This window comes from Protomyctophum bolini, assembly GCF_963924005.1.
Source record: "Protomyctophum bolini genome assembly, chromosome: 12".
Classification (NCBI taxonomy): Eukaryota; Metazoa; Chordata; class Actinopteri; order Myctophiformes; family Myctophidae; genus Protomyctophum; species Protomyctophum bolini.
In genome coordinates this window covers 43,414,446-43,436,562 of record NC_137873.1, presented here as the reverse complement: position 1 = coordinate 43,436,562, position 22,117 = coordinate 43,414,446, and the positions used below count along the sequence as shown (strand labels likewise).

General features: G+C 45.3%; 1 protein-coding gene across 1 annotated transcript; it reads left to right on the top strand.

Moving 5' to 3' along the window:
• Nucleotides 1-3,791: 3,791 nt before the first annotated feature.
• Nucleotides 3,792-21,785, top strand: LOC308325372 (leucine-rich repeat-containing protein 24-like; the record flags this gene model as incomplete). The annotated part of the gene is made up of 7 exons (XM_080777856.1): nucleotides 3,792-3,797; nucleotides 9,025-9,321; nucleotides 12,587-12,865; nucleotides 15,197-15,365; nucleotides 17,381-17,625; nucleotides 19,206-19,877; nucleotides 21,378-21,785. The coding sequence occupies 7 exons, from the start codon at nucleotides 3,792-3,794 to the stop codon at nucleotides 21,783-21,785; spliced, it is 2,076 nt and encodes a 691-aa protein (XP_080633982.1).
• Between the last annotated feature and the right edge of the window lie 332 nt (nucleotides 21,786-22,117).

The window sequence follows — 22,117 nt, the reverse complement described above, 5'->3', positions numbered from 1 at the left end:
TCTGTCCGATTATTAATTGTCAACCTAGTCTGTATTGACATTCTAAAACTAACCTTGCAATTTAAGCATTCTTAATTTGCTCCCAAAAACTGAAGAACATCCAAGACCTAAGGTCAGCACTTTCCTGCTCTTGTGACCAAGACCTTCTCCATCTTTACACGTTGGGCACTGGCCTACTTGGAACAATGCAAGTTGGAAATGCATGCATGTGTTTTGCGGTGCATTTATAGACAGATGGCACATAGACCGCTGCTGAGGCTGAGACGTTCAGACAGGGATCAGGGAACAAGCACTCGCGTGACACTTAACTTCCCGTGCGATACACCTACACCCACCCAGTCATTAACTCACTCACACTCTCACACACACACACACACACACACACACACACACACACACACACACACACACACACACACACACACGCACACACACATCCAGAGACGAGGCAACGACCCCCTCCGTGTCCTTTCATGGTGAAAATCAATGACCATGAGGCTCAGCCAGGCAGAAGAGGGAATATAAGGAAATCAATTCAGGCTTATTAACTAGACAGGGCCTTACCTTACCAGAACCGCAGAAACAAAACAAAGAAAGTCTGTGTGTGTGTGTGTGTGTGTGTGTGTGTGCGTGTGTGTGTGTGTGTGTGTGTGCGTGTGTGCCGTGCATGCGTGCTTATAGGACCGACTCCTCTTTTTGTATAGTAAGTGCTCATGTGCAATTTTGTAGATGTGAATAAATGTGTGTGCGCGTGCGTGAGTGAGTGAGTGTGAGCGTGTGGCGCCTAAACACTGCCACTCAAAAACATTGTGTATAGGGCTGGGATTAGATTAACAGTGTTCTCACTGTCATGGCCTTGCTCTATTTGTGGACAAGGGGGACGCACAGAGACAGATGATTTAGCACCTGTCATTCAGGGCAGAAGGACGTGAGATGGGATGAGAAAGGAAAGAGGTCACGGAGGGGAAAATGATGGAGTCAGGGGAGAGAGAGCCATCGAGTAGCAGAGAGAAAAACACAGAGAGAGAGAGAAATGATGAGATGACACTATGACAGTAAGTGGAGAATGACAAAGAGGAAGAGAGAGGAAGACTGAATGTGAGAGTGAAAGAGTGAGGCGGTTGCAAAGGAGAAAGATCAAAGGGAGAGAAGTAATCCCTGATCCACAACAATGCCTCGACCTCCATTATGAGAACTTTAAGACCAGCATGCTGTCCTTTAGGGACTTCTGACCGCAGCACGGACTCGCTCTGGCACACTTCCACATGGAATACTAGGATGTGGATGAAACAATGAACTGTGACATAAAGGATTCATATTTATTGATATTGTTCAGTCGTTGTCGACTCATTCAGCAATCTGGGAACCCATTCAGTTACGTTTATAATTCCTCCCGGGTGCTTCTATGTTTATTCATACTAACAACAACGTTACTTGTTTAGGGCAGTGGTGTTGATAGATTCTGTTTTGAGAGATTACTCATTCAGAGATCCAGTGCAGATAGTAATCTTATATCTATGAATTAATAATAGAATAACACATTGCGTTATCAGTTAGATGCCATACCTACATTATTTATTCGGGGATCACAATGGAATTAATTATCTGCTTTTTTCTGTCTATCCGGATATAAGTCCATACTGTACTATAATGCACCACTGTGATTTATTTTCATGAATTTATCAAATAAATCAAATCAAATCAAAATTACAAAAAGCTAAGTGACCAAATCACTAGCATATATCTCGAGAACCAAACCAAACCAAACGTCTTTTAGCTTCTGACCCAAACTAGTGAAAATAGAAGATCTACAAGCTCACAGCGTGTCGTGTTGGTGACGTCTTGTGAGCTCATAGATCGGCTATTTTCTTAAATATTTGTTTTCCACTTCATGGAATTTCTGAATAAGAATAATTTAATTTGTTTTTGAATTCATAAATAAAAATTTAAAAATAAAATGTATAGGAAACAAACAAAGAAATGGGTCCGCGACCCACAAAGGGGTTCCGACCCAGTGTTTGGTCAACAGTGAGCTAGAGCACCGTATAGGTTCCGTGAGGGAGTTTATGATGAGGATTATCTAGGGCCAGCAGATCAGTAATTAATGTTCTTTATTTGTATTTTTTCTATATCTCTCTTGGTTTCGTTCTTGGCTCTTTACCTGTATCTCTCCTGCATGTGGTTCATTCCCATCTTCCATTAACCCATTCTGACCTGAGATCAGATTCATACAAGCTTTCCACTGGACACACACTGGTCTGATTAACCCATTCTGACCTGAGATCAGATTCTAAAAATGTCAGTCGTTCTTCGATTTTTCAAAAATAAAATACAAGCTGGCGCGCTACGAGCTTGTAGATCTGCTATTTTTCAATAGCTAAAGCATAATATGATATGAACACTGAAATGGGTTCCCGTTCAGAATGGGTTAACTATGACGCCTGAATTTCCCTCCTGGGTTTAATAATGGCTTATCTTATCTTAGACGTTCGTTCCCTCAGCCTATAAGAGAGTTGCCATAACAACCGAAAAGGCCACAGCTCTGAGCTCACACCATTCTTATAGCGCAGGGATTTGAAGTTTGCCTCGCTGCCTTCAGCAGAACACTCGGGTGCTCTTGACACATTGGCGCTCGCTCACCCTGTTTCCAAAAAAAATAAATACAAATAGTTAAAGTAAAATGAGAAACCGGAAAACACTGCGGTGTTGCAATGAATTACCCTGAGCTGAGCCGAATGACAGGTTGCACGGCAGGGGATAATTTGTGTGGGATGTGGAAAAACAAACTGCAATGTCAACAATAACCCATTCTGAACGGGAATCCATTTTGGTGTTCAGCATCATGTTAATGCTTTAGCTATTGAAAAATAGCAGACCTACAAGCTCATAGCGCGCCACCGAGTGGCGCGCTACGAGCTTGTAGGTCTGCTATTTTCTGAAAAATCGAAGAACGACTGACATTTTTAGAATCTGATCTCAGGTCAGAATGGGTTAGTCAGACCAGTGTGTGTGTCCAGTGGAAACCTCGTATGAATCTGATCTCAGGTCAGAATGGGTTAAAGTGCCGGCACTCAAATAAACAAACTCTGCTGGCATTTCGTTCCAAGTTTCTCTACAGCGCAAATTCCAGCCATATTTACAAAAAAAGAAGGAAAAAAGTGTGAGTGTGCATTCTGAGGTAACGCTTGGGTTGGTCTCACTGACATTCGGTATAATAAGGTCTATTCAGGTTGAGAATTTGCACTGACCTCGATCTGTCCTTCCACTTTACGTTGCTTACCGGGAGTGGGAGGTATAGTAGTAATGACCCAAAAGGGAAGCACACTTATTGAAAAATTAGGATCTAATTCACACCAGCATTTTTTTAAATTTGAGCTCCTATATTTTGAAAAGCCACCATTTATACGGTCAGATAGCAGTAGACCTAACCTGGGAATCTACACGGAGCTGGGCCGGCCTTGTTGACAATGTGAATCCAGACCGATGTGGAGCTCTGGGGGAGCTCTGTGCCGTCAAAAAAAGCGTTGTTTTGACCAAAAATGCCATCTGGGAACAAGGAATAGGAGATTGAAAGAAATGGATAGAATGGATTATTATGGCGACGACGATCTAAGATGGACGATCCAGTGTTGTGCTATAACAACACAGCTATAGCTAACCGGCTAACGTGAGTATAGCATTATGGGTCGCTCGATCGAATGCACTATAAAAGCGCAATTGACAAAGGACTTCGGCAATGGTGTTAAGCGTCAGTATCAAAATTAGGCTTCAGTTGACAAAGGACTTCGGCAATGGCGGTATAAGTGTTAACACATTTTGTACATAATACGTCCTGAAACGTCATAAGGATTGGAACCGAGAGGTGCCTTAGACGTCTGTGGACGTCCTAGCGACGTCCAAACGACGCGGGGCGAGATAATAATATTCAGAATAATTACTTTTTTTTTTTGGCATTTCGCTTTTCGCTTGCCGTATGCTAACGCTCTGTGAAACTTATTAGCTTGTCATTGACTCCCATGTTAGCGCGGCGGAAAGAATGACTCGTATCTCCTCATCCAGGGCGCTCTCCGTGGTGATGAATGGATCGATATGCTGGCGCTGCGTTTCTGCTCCTCATCCGTCTCTCCCGCAAAATATGAACTCTTTTTGGAGCGTATATAAATATATTAAGATGATCGGAGATTGTGATGGCACTTTGTCAGTCAACTTTTTTAAGAAAGTATTTCCGGTTCATGGCTTTCAAAATAGAAGCGATCACTACTCTGGCGATTACTCTGGCGCAAGCAGCGCCTTTATTTTGATGCAGTTCCGGTACTAAATGTGTTAACCCATTCTGACCCGAGATCAGATTCATACGAGGTTTCCACTGGACAACACATTGGTCTGATTAACCCATTCTGACCTGAGATCAGATTCTAAAAATGTCTGTCGCTCTTCGATTTAAAAAAAAATAGCAGACCTACAAGCTCGTAGCGCGCCACTCGGTGGCGCGCTATGAGCTTGTAGATCTGCTATTTTTCAATAGCTAAAGCATAACATGATGCTAACACCAATATGGGTTCCCGGTCAGAATGGGATTATTCATAAATAAAAGGTACAATGTTTCAGCCCCTGTGGGTCTTGGTCAGGTATAGTAGTATATGTGTACATCATTAGGCATCATTATTACCATTAGCTAATGGTTCTATAAGTAATTGTACTCTTCCAATGTTATATATGCTATGCTGCTGGCCTCATTTCTAATAGGGAAAAATACATCCCCTGTCTATGTAAACATCTGTGGCCTACTGTACTGCCAACAGTGGCTTAAGCTAATGCAAGCATCTGATTGTACAGATTATGCATTATCTTCAGAGGATTACTAGGAACTAAATTGAGCAATTTGGCCTCACCACCACCACACAAATCCAACACACACACACACACACACACACACACACACACACACACACACACACACACACACACACACACACACACACACACACACACACACACACCTCTATAACAAAAGAACACATTCATTTGTAACCAAGACGCATGGCCCAAAGGTGAGATGGGAAAACAAATACTGTAGAACAATTTGCAATTTGACTGCTCATTTGAAGACCCATCATGGGGAAACAATCACCCGCTCAACTCAGTCAGTTTATCATGCAAACCTGCGTCCCCGATAACCTCATGGATATACGACACCACCGTAAGTCTGAACAACCTTGCTCCTCGATTTAATGCGGGACATTTATCGTCTGTAAGGTCTTTTAACCCATTCTGACCTGAGATCAGATTCATACGATGTTTTCCACTGGAGACACACTGGTCTGATGAACCCATTCGGACACGAGATCAGATTCTAAAAATGTCAGTCGTTCTTCGATTTTTCAAAAAATAGCAGACCTACAAGCTCATAGCGCGCCACTCGGTGGCGCGCTATGAGCTTGTAGATCTGCTAATTTTCAATAGATAAAGCATAACATGATGCCAACACCAAAATGGGTTCCCGTTCAGAATGGGTTAAAGGTGTAACATTCAAATGAGACGAAGAAATGCATAGCCAATTTTCTCCATGCGGGGCTGGGTGTCACTTAGATTGATGTCTGGTCTCTAACAGCTCTAACAACACATTTCATGGCTTTGCAACCTAGCTCACATCATAATGCAGTGTTGAGGAAACCTCTGTTACTCATTCGCTTGACACCTGTCATTCCTGTCAATGCCACTTTAACCCATTCTGAACGGGAACCCATTTTGGTGTTATAGCATCATGTTATGCTTTAGCTATTGAAAAATAGCAGATCTACAAGCTCGTAGCGCGCCACCGAGTGGCGCGCTACGAGCTTGTAGGTCTGCTATTTTTGAAGAATCGAAGAACGACTGACATTTTTTAGAATCTGATCTCAGGTCAGAATGGGTTAATCAGACCCAGTGTGTGTCCAGTGGAAACCTCGTATGAATCTGATCTCAGGTCAGAATGGGTTAAAAGTCAAACCACTGTTTGAAATGACAAAAACTCAACAACAACAACAACAACAACAACAGAAAGGCATAATCTCTCTCCACGATTGTCTGGGGAGCTGAAGAGCAGTTTGGGGGAAAATGTCATTCTTTCACTGTTTTCTCAGTGAAGCCGACAGGAGGATGGCATAATGTAGGTCACATTGTATTCTTTCTGACTGGCTATTGTTGTGGGTCTCTGGACAGGAGACCAGAGGCAGATACGTGTGTGTGTGTGTGTGTGTGTGTGTGTGTGTGAGAATATATATATATATATATATATACGTATACATATACTGTACATATACATAATTACATATACATATACATACTGTATACATATACAGATACATATACAGTATATGCTCACTCAGTCTAATATATCAACACAGGGATTACTGTAATGTCAAGAACAGTGTGTGATGTGAAACTGTGAATACAATACAAATGTCATTCTTTGATGCACATACATTTCTGGTTAGTAGATAAATTATGGCTTGATATTTTTGGATGCTGTTAATTTTGTATTATTTAATTTAATTTCTTCGGGCACCAAGAAACAAAACTAAATCTATGTTCTGGTGATATGAATTAGAATGCTGGGGGCTGGGCTGGACTGGGCTGGATTCTGACATGCTGAAAATGAGACATTCTGACAGAAAATGTATTCATCTTGGTTGTAGATTCCAGACTGAGTAAACAAACATTATTTTAACCCATTCTGACCTGAGATCAGATTCATACGAGGTTTCCACTGGACACACACTGGTCTGATCAACCCATTCTGACCCGAGATCAGAATATAAAAATGTCAGTCGTTCTTCGATTTTTCAAAAATAGCAGACCTACAAGCTCGTAGCGCGCCACTCGGTGGCGCGCTATGAGCTTATAGATCTGCTATTTTTCAATAGCTAAACACTTAGCTGAACACCAAAATGGGTTCCCGTTCAGAATGGGTTAAAAAGGGCTCAGTCACAATACTTAATCTCAGGGATAAAAATTGTTGCGCGTTATCACCCAGACACACTTTTCACATTCCCTTTGACTGTAAGAATGAATCAAACTGAACATGTAATGATCTGTCTGGACTGTTAACTTTCAGAAAGACATCACAAAAGTCGATCAGCTGCTAGAACTTCTGGGCTGGAGCGCTTTCTTTCTAATGTTTTACAGCAAAGATATTTTTTTCCCCTTTTTCTCTGTGGTAATTCTCTGAGTGTAAATTATGGGATGCTGACTTTTGATAAAAAAAAGTGATTTAATAGTCCATCGTTTGATGTTGAACCAGAATATGTTCTGTAATACATTATCCTCACAAAACCTCTCAGGGACAAGTTGGACAACCACTGAGCGCTCTAGTTTAGATGAAACAGGAAACTGTCTCCCAGGGCTACTGCGAGCACCATTGGAGTGGACCAATTTAATATCGGGAGAGAGCTGAACTTATTTTGACACCCAGGATGGGGCAAGAGAGTAAACACTTCCACGGCTGTATAGCCTAGGAATAACAACTTGCACGGTCGAGTAGCCTCCATGATGGGGGTTATCAAAGGAAGAAATTGCTGTTTTGGAAGCAATGCGAAGCGGGCCAACAATCTCTGTTGAAACGAGAGCTGTTCCGTTTCGACATCATCATTATTTGCTGTGAGGAACTGGAAGCGAGAGCGAGAGTTTGCCAGAAGGGAGAGGTCGAAAATTACGAGACCCAAGCTGTGTAAACATTATTATGCACATGTGTAAACGAGCATGTGAGCATTGTTACTGCGTGCGTGCGGTCGTGCGTCTGTGCGAGAATGAGATGAGAGAGATGGAGAGGGTTTGTTCGGGCATAAAATAATATATCAAAAGAGGTCCTCCTCGAAGCGACCTGCACATCTGTCATCATCATATTTTTAATTAATGGAAGCGCACAATAGAAGCTGCTGCGATGCTGCTAAATAGATGCATCTGAGCGGAAAACAGCTCAGGGTTGAGGTTAAAGTCCTCCTGTGTTCAACTCAAGAGCCATTATGTCTGAGTTCTCCAGCTAATGACAATCACTGCTTTGCCTTTCATTTCCTGTTCAGGAAATTAAAAAAATAAAAGGAACCTGCATGTGTTCCAATGGATACAATTATTCCGTCTCAATCTCTTGTTTTACGTACTTTCAAATATTTATGAAACCCTTTAAACCTGCCGTCCCTATATGTTTTTTCTACATTATTGGCCCTTTTAGGCTGCTCAACAGCAGCTGTTTGTACTAGTCCAGACAGACACAGACAAACAGACAGACGGACACGGCCACCAGTCATTGGAGTGGTTATAGGCACCGCTCAGAAATAGCTACCTATACAATACACGCATCGCGACATGTTGCAAGCTTCTATTCTTCTACTTTTTACACGACCCTGTCACAGAGCAAAGCATAAAACAGGGCATATTCTAAAGAGATGATATGATTCATTGGAGATACAAGGTTTCTTCTATGCCCAACGGCGGCGATGATATGAAGATCATCACCGGTGCGTAGAGGGAATGGAATGCTGTCACTACACCCAGAGCTTCTTCAACACAGTCCGCTGCTCACTTTGATCACTGTGTTATTAAATTCCTCTCCTCTCTCGCCGCATACCCCCCCCCCGCTGCGCTTTCGCCTCCTCGCAGGTCGTCAGCGGTGGAAAGTAACTAAGTACATAAGTACTTAAGTGCTGTACTTAAGTCAAAGTATCAATAATGCAATTGAGAAATTTACTCGGTTTAAAGTGTAAAGCACCAAAAGTAAAAGTAATAGCAGATGCGACGCATTGTGAGCTTGTAGATCTGCGATTTTCAAATGGCCGAAAAATGTATATCGGGCTGATGTACAGTAGTTACTGTCTGTTTTGTCATAATAATAATCTAAATCTAGTAAAAGAGTAAAAGTACAATATTCGCCTCTGAGATGTAGTGGAGTGGAAGTAAATGTACTGTTGTAAAGTACAACAACTACCTGAAAATTGTACTTAAGTAAAACATTTTGAGTACTTTTCTCTCCTCTCTTCTCTCCTCTAGTCTCCACTCCACCACCCCCTGCTGCTCTTCCACCTTCCTGGCAGGTCATCGGCGGGTTCCCCCCCGAGGCCTTTCCGTCTCATCACCACCGCCATGGTTCCTCCTCGCCGCTTCTCCTCCTCCTCCTCCGTCGCCCCCCTCCCCCTCCCCCTCCTCCCCCTCCTCCTCCTCCTCCTCCTCCTCGCCCCCCCCTCTCTGGTGGCGTGCCCCGGCGGCTGCCGCTGCTACAGCCTCACGGTGGAGTGCGGCTCGGTCGGACTCCGAGAGATCCCGCAGGGCGCGCCCTCCGCCACTCAGGTCAGTCAGTCAGTGGGCCCAATCGACCGCGTTCACACGGGGGCGACGCGTTGGGGGCAATGGGGGGCACTGGGGGGCACTGCCAGCAGCGTGGCCCGCACCACACCACACCCCCCCCACGGCCCCTGCCCTCCCATGTCAGTCACTCTGCATTCATTTGACTCACCCCTCATCAGGCAGATCCATTCTCATTACCCCCACAACCATCGTAGTTAACCCATTCTGACCTGAGATCAGATTCATACGAGGTTTCCACTGGACACACACTGGGTCTGATTAACTCATTCTGACCTGAGATCAGATTCTAAAAAAAATGTCAGTCGTTCTTCGATTTTTCAAAAACATAGCAGACCTACAAGCTCATAGCGCGCCACTCGGTGGCGCGCTATGAGCTTGTAGATCTGCTATTTTTTCAATAGCTAAAGCATAACATGATGCTAACACCCAAAATGGGTTCCCGGTCAGAATGGGTTAATCAACTCGCCGTGTCCCCCTTTGAGGCGACGGGGGGGGGGGGGGCACGACGGGGGGGGGGGGGGTGGGTACGGTATCGGCGGTGAGTAATCATTCATCCCTTCTTAGAAAGTGACTCTCGCTCACCCGCTGATCAGGCATTAACCCATTTTGGACTGAAGTCGATAAAAAAAAAAAGGCTTAAAAAAACTTAAAAACCCATGTTTCCATGTCAGTTGGTGCTCAACCTTTTTCATATCAAGGACCCCCAGAATTATCTGTATTTGGCCGCATCTGAAAATAATATGTAGTTCCACCCCCCCCCCAGAAGCCAATATTTTAGTTAAAAATGTTCGCTCTGAAATATATATTCAAACATTTGTGCCACATTTTCACGAATTTTCAAAAATAGCAGACCTACACAAGCTCGTATATGAGCTTGTAGATCTGCTATTTTTCAATAGCTAAAGCGTAACATAAAGGCTATAACACCAAAAGGGGTTCACGCCCAAAACGGGTTAAACGTTATACCATCCCTTTGTGCCCGGGTCAGACGCAAGCCAACATCGCCCCGTGACTCGTGAATATTCATGAGGTTCGTGTCCTGCATAAATTGTCCCATTAACCCATTCTGAACGGGAACCCCTTTTGGTGTCAGCATCATGTCATGCTTTAGCTATTGAAAAATAGCAGATCTACAAGCTCATAGCGCGCCACCGAGTGGCGTGCTACGAGCTTGTAGGTCTGCTATTTTTGAAAAATCGAAGAACGACTGACATTTTTTAGAATCTGATCTCAGGTCAGAATGGGTTAATCAGACCAGTGTGTGTCCAGTGGAAACCTCGTATGAATCTGATCTCAGGTCAGAATGGGTTAACCTCCATCACCTCCTCCTTATCAACGCGGTGCGCCTCATGGTCTGTGTTCTCCACACTTTGGGGGGAAAAGGCTCTCTCTCTCTGTCATGCATTATGGATTTAACACAAAGATCTACTCAGCTCAGCTTCAATCAGTCAAACGTTTGCCCACCCATCAGCAATATTGTTTTCCTCTCCAAAGGAGTTTGTGCTGAAAAGGGCTGTGATTTATGAAGCGTTCAACAACAGAAACTGAACGATGACGGCCCGCATATAACTCTCATTATTCATGCATTGTGGTGATGTCATCGTCGTCGTCGTCCCACTCATATCCGGCGTAACCTTGCACACTTTTTCTTTTTCTAACATTCACAACACTTTAGTTTCTCAAAAACCATGGAAATCCTGAACGAGTTATTATCCTGTTTAGCAGCACCACTAAACAGCCACGAACAATACTATACACAAGGCCACCCATTTCTCCTACAAAAACCTGCACTCCCGGTTCGAATGCCATCACTGCACTGAACAGGGATAAAGAATGTTTAATCAGAGTTTAATCAGACCATCGCATGGCCTCAGTAGCCGTCTACTGACCTTCCAAGATCTCAGTCTCTGCATTCCGTGCCGTTGATCACGGCTATGCTGTTTATTTTTTTTTAATATATTTTTTATCCCACGATTTTGTAACCCATTTTTCACCCCTGTGTCAATCATCTAATGTGATCCTGGGCTCTACACACCCTCCGCCAACATGGGGAGAGGAACGGACTTAACTCATGCTTCCTTCATGCTTGAGTGTCCAAGTTGCTCCTTTACACCTGACAGGGGGGAGTTTCCCTGGTTGGACGTCGTAGCGAGTGGAAGGAACACGTTATTCCAACCAGTTCCTTTCCCCTCCATCAGGCGCCCCGGCCGGCCAGGGGGAGGCAGTTTAGAGACCAGGATTACTGCATGTTTTTGTGAGGGTACCTACCCTAGGGGACACGGGGAGAACATGCAAACTCCACACAACGGCTATGCTGTTTTGACAGCAACGGATGTTCGCTTAAGGGGTTTACGTGGCCGGTTAAGACCGATGTGCGACAACGCGCGTCGTCACTGTCAACACAGTAGCCATGATCAACACACAGAACTACTGAGATCTTGGTATAGGTCAGTATAGATTGTCTGCTGAGAGCATTCAATGATCTGATTAAACCTTTGTTTTTGTCCCCTTCAATGCATCGATAGCATTTGCACCTGCACTGCACACAATAAAGACCTCATCTTTTCACCTGCACTGCACACAATAAAGACCTCATCTTTTCACCTGCACTGCAAACAATAAAGACCTCATCTTTTCACCTGCACTGCAAACAATAAAGACCTCATCTTTTCACCTGCACTGCACACAATAAAGACCTCATCTTTTCACCTGCACTGCAAACAATAAAGACCTCATCTTTTCACCTGCACTGCACACAATAAAGACCTCATCTTTTCACCTGCACTGCACACAATAAAGACCTCATCTTTTCACCTGCACTGCACACAATAAAGACCTCATCTTTTCACCTGCACTGCACACAATAAAGACCTCATCTTTTCACCTGCACTGCAAACAATAAAGACCTCATCTTTTCACCTGCACTGCACACAATAAAGACCTCATCTTTTCACCTGCACTGCACACAATAAAGACCTCATCTTTTCACCTGCACTGCAAACAATAAAGACCTCATCTTTTCCATGTTTCTAACATCATCCTCGATCCTTCCCGAATGCTCCCTCCCCCTCTCCCCCTCCCTCTCTCCCTCTCCCCCTCTCTCCCTCTCCCCCTCTCTCTCTCTCTCCCCCCCCTCCCTCCCTCCCTCTCTCTCCCTCTCCCTCTCTCTCTCCCTCCCCCTCCCCCTCTCTCTCTCTCTCCCTCCCCCTCCCCCTCTCTCTCTCTCTCCCTCTCCCTCCTCATGCAGACCATCTTCCTGCAGGACAACGCCGTGGTCCAGATCCGGCTCCAGGACCTGACCCTGCTGGGCGGTCTCCACTACCTGTACCTGCAGAACAACAGCATCTCGGCCCTGGAGCCCGGGGCCTTCCTCCACCAGGGGGAGCTGCTGGAGCTGGCCCTCAACGGGAACCTCATCCACCTGGTCACGCCCGACATGTTCCGCGGCCTGGAGCACCTACGCATCCTCTACCTGGCGGGGAACCAGATCACCCGCCTGCACGACTACACCTTCAGGGGCCTCCAGGTGGGTGCGGGGCCATTCTGACCTGAGATCAGATTCATACGAGGTTTCCACTGGACACACACTGGTCTGATTAAGACGGAGACCTTCATTTACAATCATTCCTTTACACCGTGGGAAATACAATCAGATCAACATAAGAGCAAACGGTAATGAAGGGGTTATTGGTGGTGGTTATAGGGGAGGAGATGAGGCTGGATTTGCCCTAGAAAGAATAACATCAGTTTCTACTTCTATTCATGCCTCTGTTTATACCCACTTGGTGCCTTCTTTCATCCCCTTTCATATGCTAAAGTGGGTCTCATAAGGATTAGTCACGTTCGCTTAACCCATTCTGACCCGAGATCAGATTCTAAAAAATGTCTTCTACATCCTGACAGTTTTCCATTCTGACCTGAGATCAGATTCTATAAATGTCTTCTACATCCTGACAGTTTTCCCATTCTGACCTGAGATCAGATTCTAAAAATGTCTTCTACATCCTGACAGTTTTCCATTCTGACCTGAGATCAGATTCTAAAAATGTCTTCTACATCCTGACAGTTTTCTGAAAAAGCCTATGTTTCTACAGTATGTCAGTCGTTCTTTGATTTTTCAAAAATAGCAGACCTTACAAGCTCGTAGCGCGCCTATTTTTAGCTCTAAAGCATAACATAATGCTATAAGACCAAAAGGGGTTCCTGCCCAGAATGGCTTAAAGCGCCTAGCGGAAGTTTCGCTAGACATGACATGACAGTGATTCCTCAGAAACAGACGGAGATACTGGCTGAACGCCACGAGGCAATTCAAGTGGAACTGACACCTTATCTCTGACACTTTCTCTATCTCCTTATCTCCCGCCACCATATTTCCTCATTTCCTTTGCCCTCCCCTTCCTCCCTTCCACCTCCAACATTTCTTCTTTTCCCTCTCTCTCTCTCTCTCTCTCTCTGCCTATTTGTTTTATACCTGCATGTGTTTCCACTGTCGGTGGTGGAAGTACATTTACCTAAGTACTGCATGTACTTAAAGGGACACTTCACCCTTTTTGCAAAAAATATATATGTTAATGCCGTTTAGAAGCTTTAGAACACTTTCCTTTGGGGTCTTTATGTGTGTAATATGTGGTTTTAGATATGTTAGATTGTAGCAGTGAGCCTGTTGTCTCTGATGTCATGGACACTGGGCTCACTTCCTTCCTGGACTACATGTTGTCTCAGTAAGACAGCTCTCCCCCCTATACACAAGGAGGAGCAAGCAGTGCACCAAATCATTATGGGAATTGTAGTCCAGGAAGGTAGTGAGACCAGTGTCCATGACATCAGAGACAACAGGCTCACTGCTACAATCTAAAATATCTAAAACCACATATTACTCACATAAATACCCCCAGGAAAGTGATCTAAAGCTTCTAAACGTCATTAACATATATTTTTTTTGCAAAAAGGGTGAAGTGTCCCTTTAACCCATTCTGAACGGCAACCCATTTTGGTGTCAGCACCATGTTATGCTTTAGCTATTGAAAAATAGCAGATCTACAAGCTCATAGCGCGCCACCGAGTGGCGCGATACGAGCTTGTAGGTCTGCTATTTTTGAAAAATCGAAGAACGACTGACATTTTTCTAGAATCTGATCTCAGGTCAGAATGGATTAATCAGACCAATGCGTGTCCCGTGGAAACCTCGTATGAATCTGATCTCAGGTCAGAATGGGTTAAGTATACAATCTTGAGGTTTTTGTACTTTACTCAAGTATTTTCAATTTCCAGTATTTTTACCTCTACTCCACTACATCTCAGGGGCACATAATGTGCTTTTAAGTCCACTGCATTTATTTGCAAAGTTTAGTTACTAGTTGTTACATGTTATAGATTTTGATTGTTATCACAAAACATATATATACCGTAACCAATGTCAGCCGTTATAGATATTTGGGTCATTTGAAAATATATAGCCGATCTTGAGCTCAAGGTTGTAGATCTGCTATTTTCAAAAGATTTTTATACATTAGAAAACTTGAAATGAGCCATTCTGCCTAATGAGTATACTTTTGGTACTGAGGGCGGGAACCCCTTTTGGTGTTATAGCATTATGTTATGATTTAGCTATTGAAACGACTGACATAGAGAAACATCGCTTTTTCAGAAAACTGTCAGGATGTAGAAAAACATTTTTTAGAATCTGATCTCAGGTCAAAATGTTGACATCAATACCTTTGGCACTTTTAATTATTATACATTTTGAATTCCAAAAAAACTTTTGAAATAATCTGTTATTTCTAAATTACGGCGTTGATACTTTTACTTAATGACGTAAAACTCACACTCCTCCTCCTCCTCCTCCACACGGCTGCAGCGTCTGCAGGAGCTCCACCTGCAGGAGAACAGCATTGAGCAGCTGGCCGAACAGGCCCTCCTGGGCCTCTCGTCTCTGGCTCTGCTGGACCTGAGCCGGAACCACCTCCGGACCCTGGGCGCCTCCTCCCTCAAGCCCCTCGTTAGCCTGCAGGTGCTGCGTGTTACAGGTAGGAACCACCTCCGTTATGCTGCAGGGGCGCCTCCTCCCTCAAGCCCCTCGTCAGCCTGCAGGTGCTGCGTGTTACAGGTAGGAACCACCTCCATACCCTGGGGGCCTCCTCCCTCAAGCCCCTCGTCAGCCTGCAGGTGCTGCGTGTTACAGGTAGGAACCACCTCCATACCCTGGGGGCCTCCTCCCTCAAGCCCCTCGTTAGCCTGCCGGTGCTGCGTGTTACAGGAAGGAACCAGAGCCTTAGAAAATAGGGTGCGTTCGGAAATGCGCACCGGGAATGTGGTCAGTTTCTTTTTGTGTGGTGGACGGTGACGTCACAGTGTGCCTTATTTACGAACGACCACAGCTGTGTGTGACGCATTCACACCGACGACACCGGACAACCCCAGGGTCGCTCAGTGGACGATTAGCTACTAGGATTTTGGAACGACAACGCACCGAGTGCACTGAATAAACGAACGACAAGAGAGCACACACCCGTGCGTTCAGGGCGCATTTCCAATCGCACCCATAGACTGAGTTATGCAAACTGCGTTCACTTCACGGGGCTTCAGTCCAATAATGGCGTCTCTCCTACATAGACTTCTATTGAGAATGGGGGGCAACCAAATAACGCGTGTGAACCAAATAACTTGAGGGCAGATGGGCGGATTTTCATGAAACTCAACCCGAAAAGATGATTAACGTTGGAGTTAACAAATAACGGATGGGTGCACATTGTCATGAAACCTGGTAGGGATGTTCAGTAGACTGCCTAATGTGGAGATGTCGAAATAAGACATGTTAGTGAGGGCAGGGTTCGTAATAGCCTACGAGTATGTCTTTAACTGGTCTGCAAGCATTGCTATTTAGTTAACAGTTGACAATAATTCACAATACTCCAATTATACAATAGTTAATTAAGATGCAAGAATGCTCTTGTGTCTTAATTAACTATTGTAATTGCAATCACAGTTGCATCTATTTAATATCTTAGCAACGGAGAGATGTAGAAAGATGAGACCTCTGAGTCTCTCAGGCAGTCCGCCCACCCGCCAATCAATAAACCAAGGTATTGTATAACAAGAGACTTGGAATAAACTATTTAGTTACAATATGGTAATAATAAGGCAGACATTGAAGAAGACAAATACAAATGAAACAAATCCATGGCACGAAATAAAAAAGCTTACAATTTACAATTTAGGCATTTATCAGACGCTCTTAATCCAGAGCGACTTACATTAAGCAAGAACAAAAAGCATGGGAATACATCACATAAAAACATTTATCATGAAACATGCGTAAGCTAAGAAATTAACAGTGGAATATCTATAATGAAACTATACATATAAACTATACATATACTGTACTATGACGTGCCATGACTGCATACAATGCAATTATAGTGCTGTCTACATAACATCAAACAGACATGACTGAATTCATTTTCTTCCATTTAATTCTACCACTATATGAAGTATAGCTTCTATATTGAAGCTTACTGAAGAGTGCCTTGGCTTTGTTTATTTTGTAATGGTAATATATGCTTTCAGCTAAAGTAGGCGGGGGGGGGGGGGTAATCACAGCACCACATCTTTAACGCTAGAGTAGCATTGGTATTAGGGTCTATGCCCCTTTTTTAACCCATTTAATTTAATAAAATAGCAGATCTACAAACTCTATGAGCTTGTAGGTATGCATTTTAAATGTGGCACAAATCTTTGAATGTATATTCTTTCAGAGCCAACTCAAATCTTTGCTTCTGGGGGGGGGGGGGGGATCCATGGAACAACATATTTTCAGATGGGGGCCGGTGGCCAAATACAGATAATTCTGGGGGTCATGAAAAAGGTTAAGAACCACTGACATAGAAACATGGGTTTTTCATAAAACTGTCATGATTTAGAAGACATTTTGTAGAATCATCCTGAATGAAGTTGACTTACTGTTATCTGTGCCCGATAACCCTGCCTGACATCTCTCCTTTCCGCTATAACCGTCTCTCCCCCTGCGTGGTCGTCCGTCCAGAGAACCCGTGGCGTTGCGACTGCGCTCTGAGCTGGCTGAGGACGTGGATCAGGGAGGACGAGGGCCAGCGTCTGCTCAGCTCCGCGGAGCAGCGGCGGCTGATGTGCTCCGAGCCGCCGCGCCTCTCCCACCTCGGCCTGGTGGAGGTGGCGGCCAACAGCCTGGTGTGCATCCCCCCCGTGGTGACGCTGGAGCCCAGCCACCTCACCGTGAGGCTGGGAGAGAGCCTCCGCGTGTCCTGCCAGGTTGGAATAAGAGTTATAGTTTGGTTTTAGTTAGTTTTGACTTTTTCCCCGTCGTATGCGCATGCTTAATCCATTCTGACCTGAGATCAGATTCTAAAAAAATGTTTGAAATGTTTAAAAATGACAGTTTTCTGAAAAAGCTGTTTCTATGTCAGTCGTTCTTTCGACATTTTCAAAAATAGCAGACCTACAAGCTCGTAGCGCGCCACTCGGTGGCGCGCTATGAGCTTGTAGATCTGCTATTTAAAGTGAATGGCACATCGAGTGTCAAATTGAGTGGCAAAGCAACATGCCAAAGTGAGTTTAACATTGTTTAACGTTGTTTAATGCAATCAGATAGGACTTTTCTGTGTGGATGTCTGGGCTGTCAAGGCCAGGAAAGTAGTTTTTTGCCACTCAGTATAGGCGTTCCCCTGCATAACTTCCTGGTTTGATGATGATGTCACACACGCATATACCCTCTATAGAGCGCCGCAGTCCCTCCCCCTTTCAGAAAAACGAGTGGCCCAGGAAATGAAACCCCAATGCATTCTTCCATCGGCACTTCTAATATAATTTATTTAAAGACGGTTACGCCGCGGACAAAGCCAATTCGGATCATGACAAATCATGACAATGAACACAATATTTTGGGGCCGATCAAATCATTAGAAAGAAGAAAATAAAGGCAGGAGACAACACTATTTGTTTTGTTTTTCGTCTTATAAATTATTTGATCGGCTCAAAACATTGTGTTCATTGTCATGATTTGTCACGATCCGAATTGGCTTTGTCCGCGGCGTAACCGTCTTTAAATAAATTATATTAGAAGTGCCGATGGGAGAATGCATTGGGGTTTCATTTCCTGGGCCACTCGTTGTTCTGAGAGGGGGCGGGACTGCGGCGCTCTATAGAGTTAGTTTTGGTTCGTTTTTGTTTAGTTTGTGTTTAGTTTGTGTTTTTTTCCAGCCCTTTTCAATCCTACACCTGACGAATAAGTCATGCGTACAGGATTGTAATTATTGTGTAATAAAAGCTCAAGAAAAGATAGCATTAAAAAAAAGATTATTCAGTTACAGCTTATAAATAAGGGCATTTCAGTCAGTTCTATATAGTTAGTCTTGTAAAACGATCAATACAGTTTCAGTTAGCTGTCGTTTTTCTTTTCATTTTCTAGTTCTTATTTAGTTCAGTTTAAACGAAAATGAAAATGTTTTTTTGTTTAAATATTAGTTTTAGTTTTAGTTAACCCAATCTGAACGGGAATCCATTTTGGTGTTAGCATCATGTTATGCTTTAGCTATTGAAAAATAGCAGATCTACAAGCTCATAGCGCGCCACCGAGTGGCGCGCTACGAGCTTGTAGGTCTGCTATTTTTGAAAAATCGAAGAGCGACTGACATTTTTAGAATCTGTTCTCAGGTCAGAATGGGTTCATCAGACCAGTGTGTGTGTCCAGTGGAAACCTCGTATGAATCTGATCTCAGGTCAGAATGGGTTCATCAGACCAGTGTGTGTCCAGTGGAAACCTCGTATGAATCTGATCTCAGGTCAGAATGGGTTAAAGGAAACTAACCTCCGTGTCTCCGTGGCGCCTCCAGGCCTCCGGCTACCCGCAGCCCCAGGTGACCTGGAGGAAGGCGGCTCGTGGCAAGGCCACGCTGTCGCCCCGAGGCCTGGTGCAGGAGCTGGGCCCGGACGGGGAGCTCTCCTTCGCCGCGCCGCCCGGAGGAACCGGCGGGCTGGTGACGGCCCGGCCCGGCGGCAGAGGAGGCGGAGGAGGGACGGTGGGAGCGGTCCGCGGCGGCCTGACGCAGGGGACAGAGGACGGCGGCGGTGGCGTTGGCGGTGGCGACAGCTTTGACCCGGACACGGGCAGCGGCATGCTCTTCCTCGGCAACGTGACGGTGGCGCACGCCGGCCGCTACGAATGCGAAGCCTGGAACCCCGGAGGCGTGGCCAGGGTGACCTTCCACCTCGCCGTCAACATGTCCTCCTCCTCCTCGCTGTTCTGGCCTCGCCTGACCTCGCCCTCGCTGAGGTCCTCCTCCTCCTCCTCCCGCCGGCCCCCCGCCGTGCGGGACGTGAGCCGCGAGCCGCTGTACGAGCCGGACCAGAGCATGGACTTCGGCGCGCTGGGCCCCGCCACGCAGACCGCCATCGCCACGGGCATCTCCCTGCTGGCGCTCACGGCGCTGCTGCTCCTCGCCATGATCTACACGCGGCACCGCCAGTGGACGAAGGAAGACGGCGGCTCCTACTGCACCAGCAAGGTGGGTTATTATAGTCACAGTTAACTCCTACTGCACCAGCAAGGTGGGTTATTATAGTCACAGTTAACTCCTACTGCACCAGCAAGGTGGGTTATTATAGTCACAGTTAACTCCTACTGCACCAGCAAGGTGGGTTATTATAGTCACAGTTAACTCCTACTGCACCAGCAAGGTGGGTTATTATAGTCCTACTGCACCAGCAAGGTGGGTTATTATAGTCACAGTTAACTCCTACTGCACCAGCAAGGTGGGTTATTATAGTCACAGTTAACTCCTACTGCACCAGCAAGGTTGGTTATTATAGTCACAGTTAACTCCTACTGCACCAGCAAGGTGGGTTATTATAGTCACAGTTAACAACTTAACGCTCTAAACCCCCATTTAGGCCTGACGTCGAAAATTTAAAAATGTCTTTTTTAAAATGTATTTTTTTTCCTGAAAAAACTCATCTTTCTGACCCCCAAAAATGTTCTGGTTGGTTTTGTGTCTCTCCAATAGGAGGAGAGCATCCTCTAAATGTTCTGGTTGGTTTTGTGTCTCTCCAATAGGAGGAGAGCATCCTCTAAATGTTCTGGTTGGTTTTGTGTCTCTCCAATAGGAGGAGAGCATCCTCTAAATGTTCTGGTTGGTTTTGTGTCTCTCCAATAGGAGGAGAGCATCCTCTAAATGTTCTGGTTGGTTTTGTGTCTCTCCAAAAGGAGGAGAGCATCCTCTAAATGTTCTGGTTGGTTTTGTGTCTCTCCAAAAGGAGGAGAGCATCCTCTAAATGTTCTGGTTGGTTTTGTGTCTCTCCAAAAGGAGGAGAGCATCCTCTACGTTATGTTAATGTTCTGGTTGGTTTTGCGTCTCTCCCAGGAGGAGAGCATCCTCTACGTTATGTTAATGTTCTGGTTGGTTTTGTGTCTCTCCAAAAGGAGGAGAGCATCCTCTACGTTATGTTAATGTTCTGGTTGGTTTTGTGTCTCTCCCAGGAGGAGAGCATCCTCTACGTTATGTTAATGTTCTGGTTGGTTTTGTGTCTCTCCAAAAGGAGGAGAGCATCCTCTACGTTATGTTAATGTTCTGGTTGGTTTTCTGTCTCTCCAAAAGGAGGAGAGCATCCTCTACGTTATGTTAATGTTCTGGTTGGTTTTCTGTCTCTCCAAAAGGAGGAGAGCATCCTCTACGTTATGTTAATGTTCTGGTTGGTTTTGTGTCTCTCCAAAAGGAGGAGAGCATCCTCTACGTTATGTTAATGTTCTGGTTGGTTTTCTGTCTCTCCAAAAGGAGGAGAGCATCCTCTACGTTATGTTAATGTTCTGGTTGGTTTTGTGTCTCTCCAAAAGGAGGAGAGCATCCTCTACGTTATGTTAATGTTCTGGTTGGTTTTCTGTCTCTCCAAAAGGAGGAGAGCATCCTCTACGTTATGTTAATGTTCTGGTTGGTTTTCTGTCTCTCCAAAAGGAGGAGAGCATCCTCTACGTTATGTTAATGTTCTGGTTGGTTTTCTGTCTCTCCCAGGAGGAGAGCATCCTCTACGTCAACGACTACTCGGACGGCCCCACCACCTTCGCCCAGCTGGAGGAATACCGCGACGACCTCGGCCACGAGATGTACGTCCTCAACCGCTCCTCCTCCGTGCCCCCCGTCGTCCTGGGGCCCACGCCGGGCGGGCCCTGCCCTCTGATTGGTGGGTACGGGCAGCAGGGTACGGCCAGCGTTGGCGGGGGAGGAGGACTGAAGGACTCTCTCCTGGACCACGAGATGGTGCAGACGCTGACCCGCTCCTCCGGGGGGACGATGATGGCGGGGCACCGGAGGACCCCCGCGGAGGGAGGGGAGGGCCCCGCCGTGGACCCCGAGGGCGTGTTCAACATTAACCAGGGCCTCCTGTTCGACACGCAGGTCGCCTACGAGATCCACTGCTGAGGAGCTGTTTGGTTCCGTTTCTTTATAAAACGTTGAGTTTTGTCGGGTCGCAGATCGAAGACATCGGTGAGCCCAGAACGGGCCAGAGGAAAGGTGTCCGTGTTGTCACTGCAGTCTCTGATGGGGGAAAAAAGCAGAGAGTGAGTGATGCAGAAAGACGGTCTATGCAGAAAAGAGGGTTGCTGCTTTTGGGACTCGAGAGTGCAGATTAACCCATTCTGACCTGAGATCAGATTCATACGAGGTTTCCACTGGACGCACACTGGTCTGATCAACCCTTTCTGACCTGAGATCAGATTCTAAAAATGTCACAGTCGTTCTGAGATTTTTTT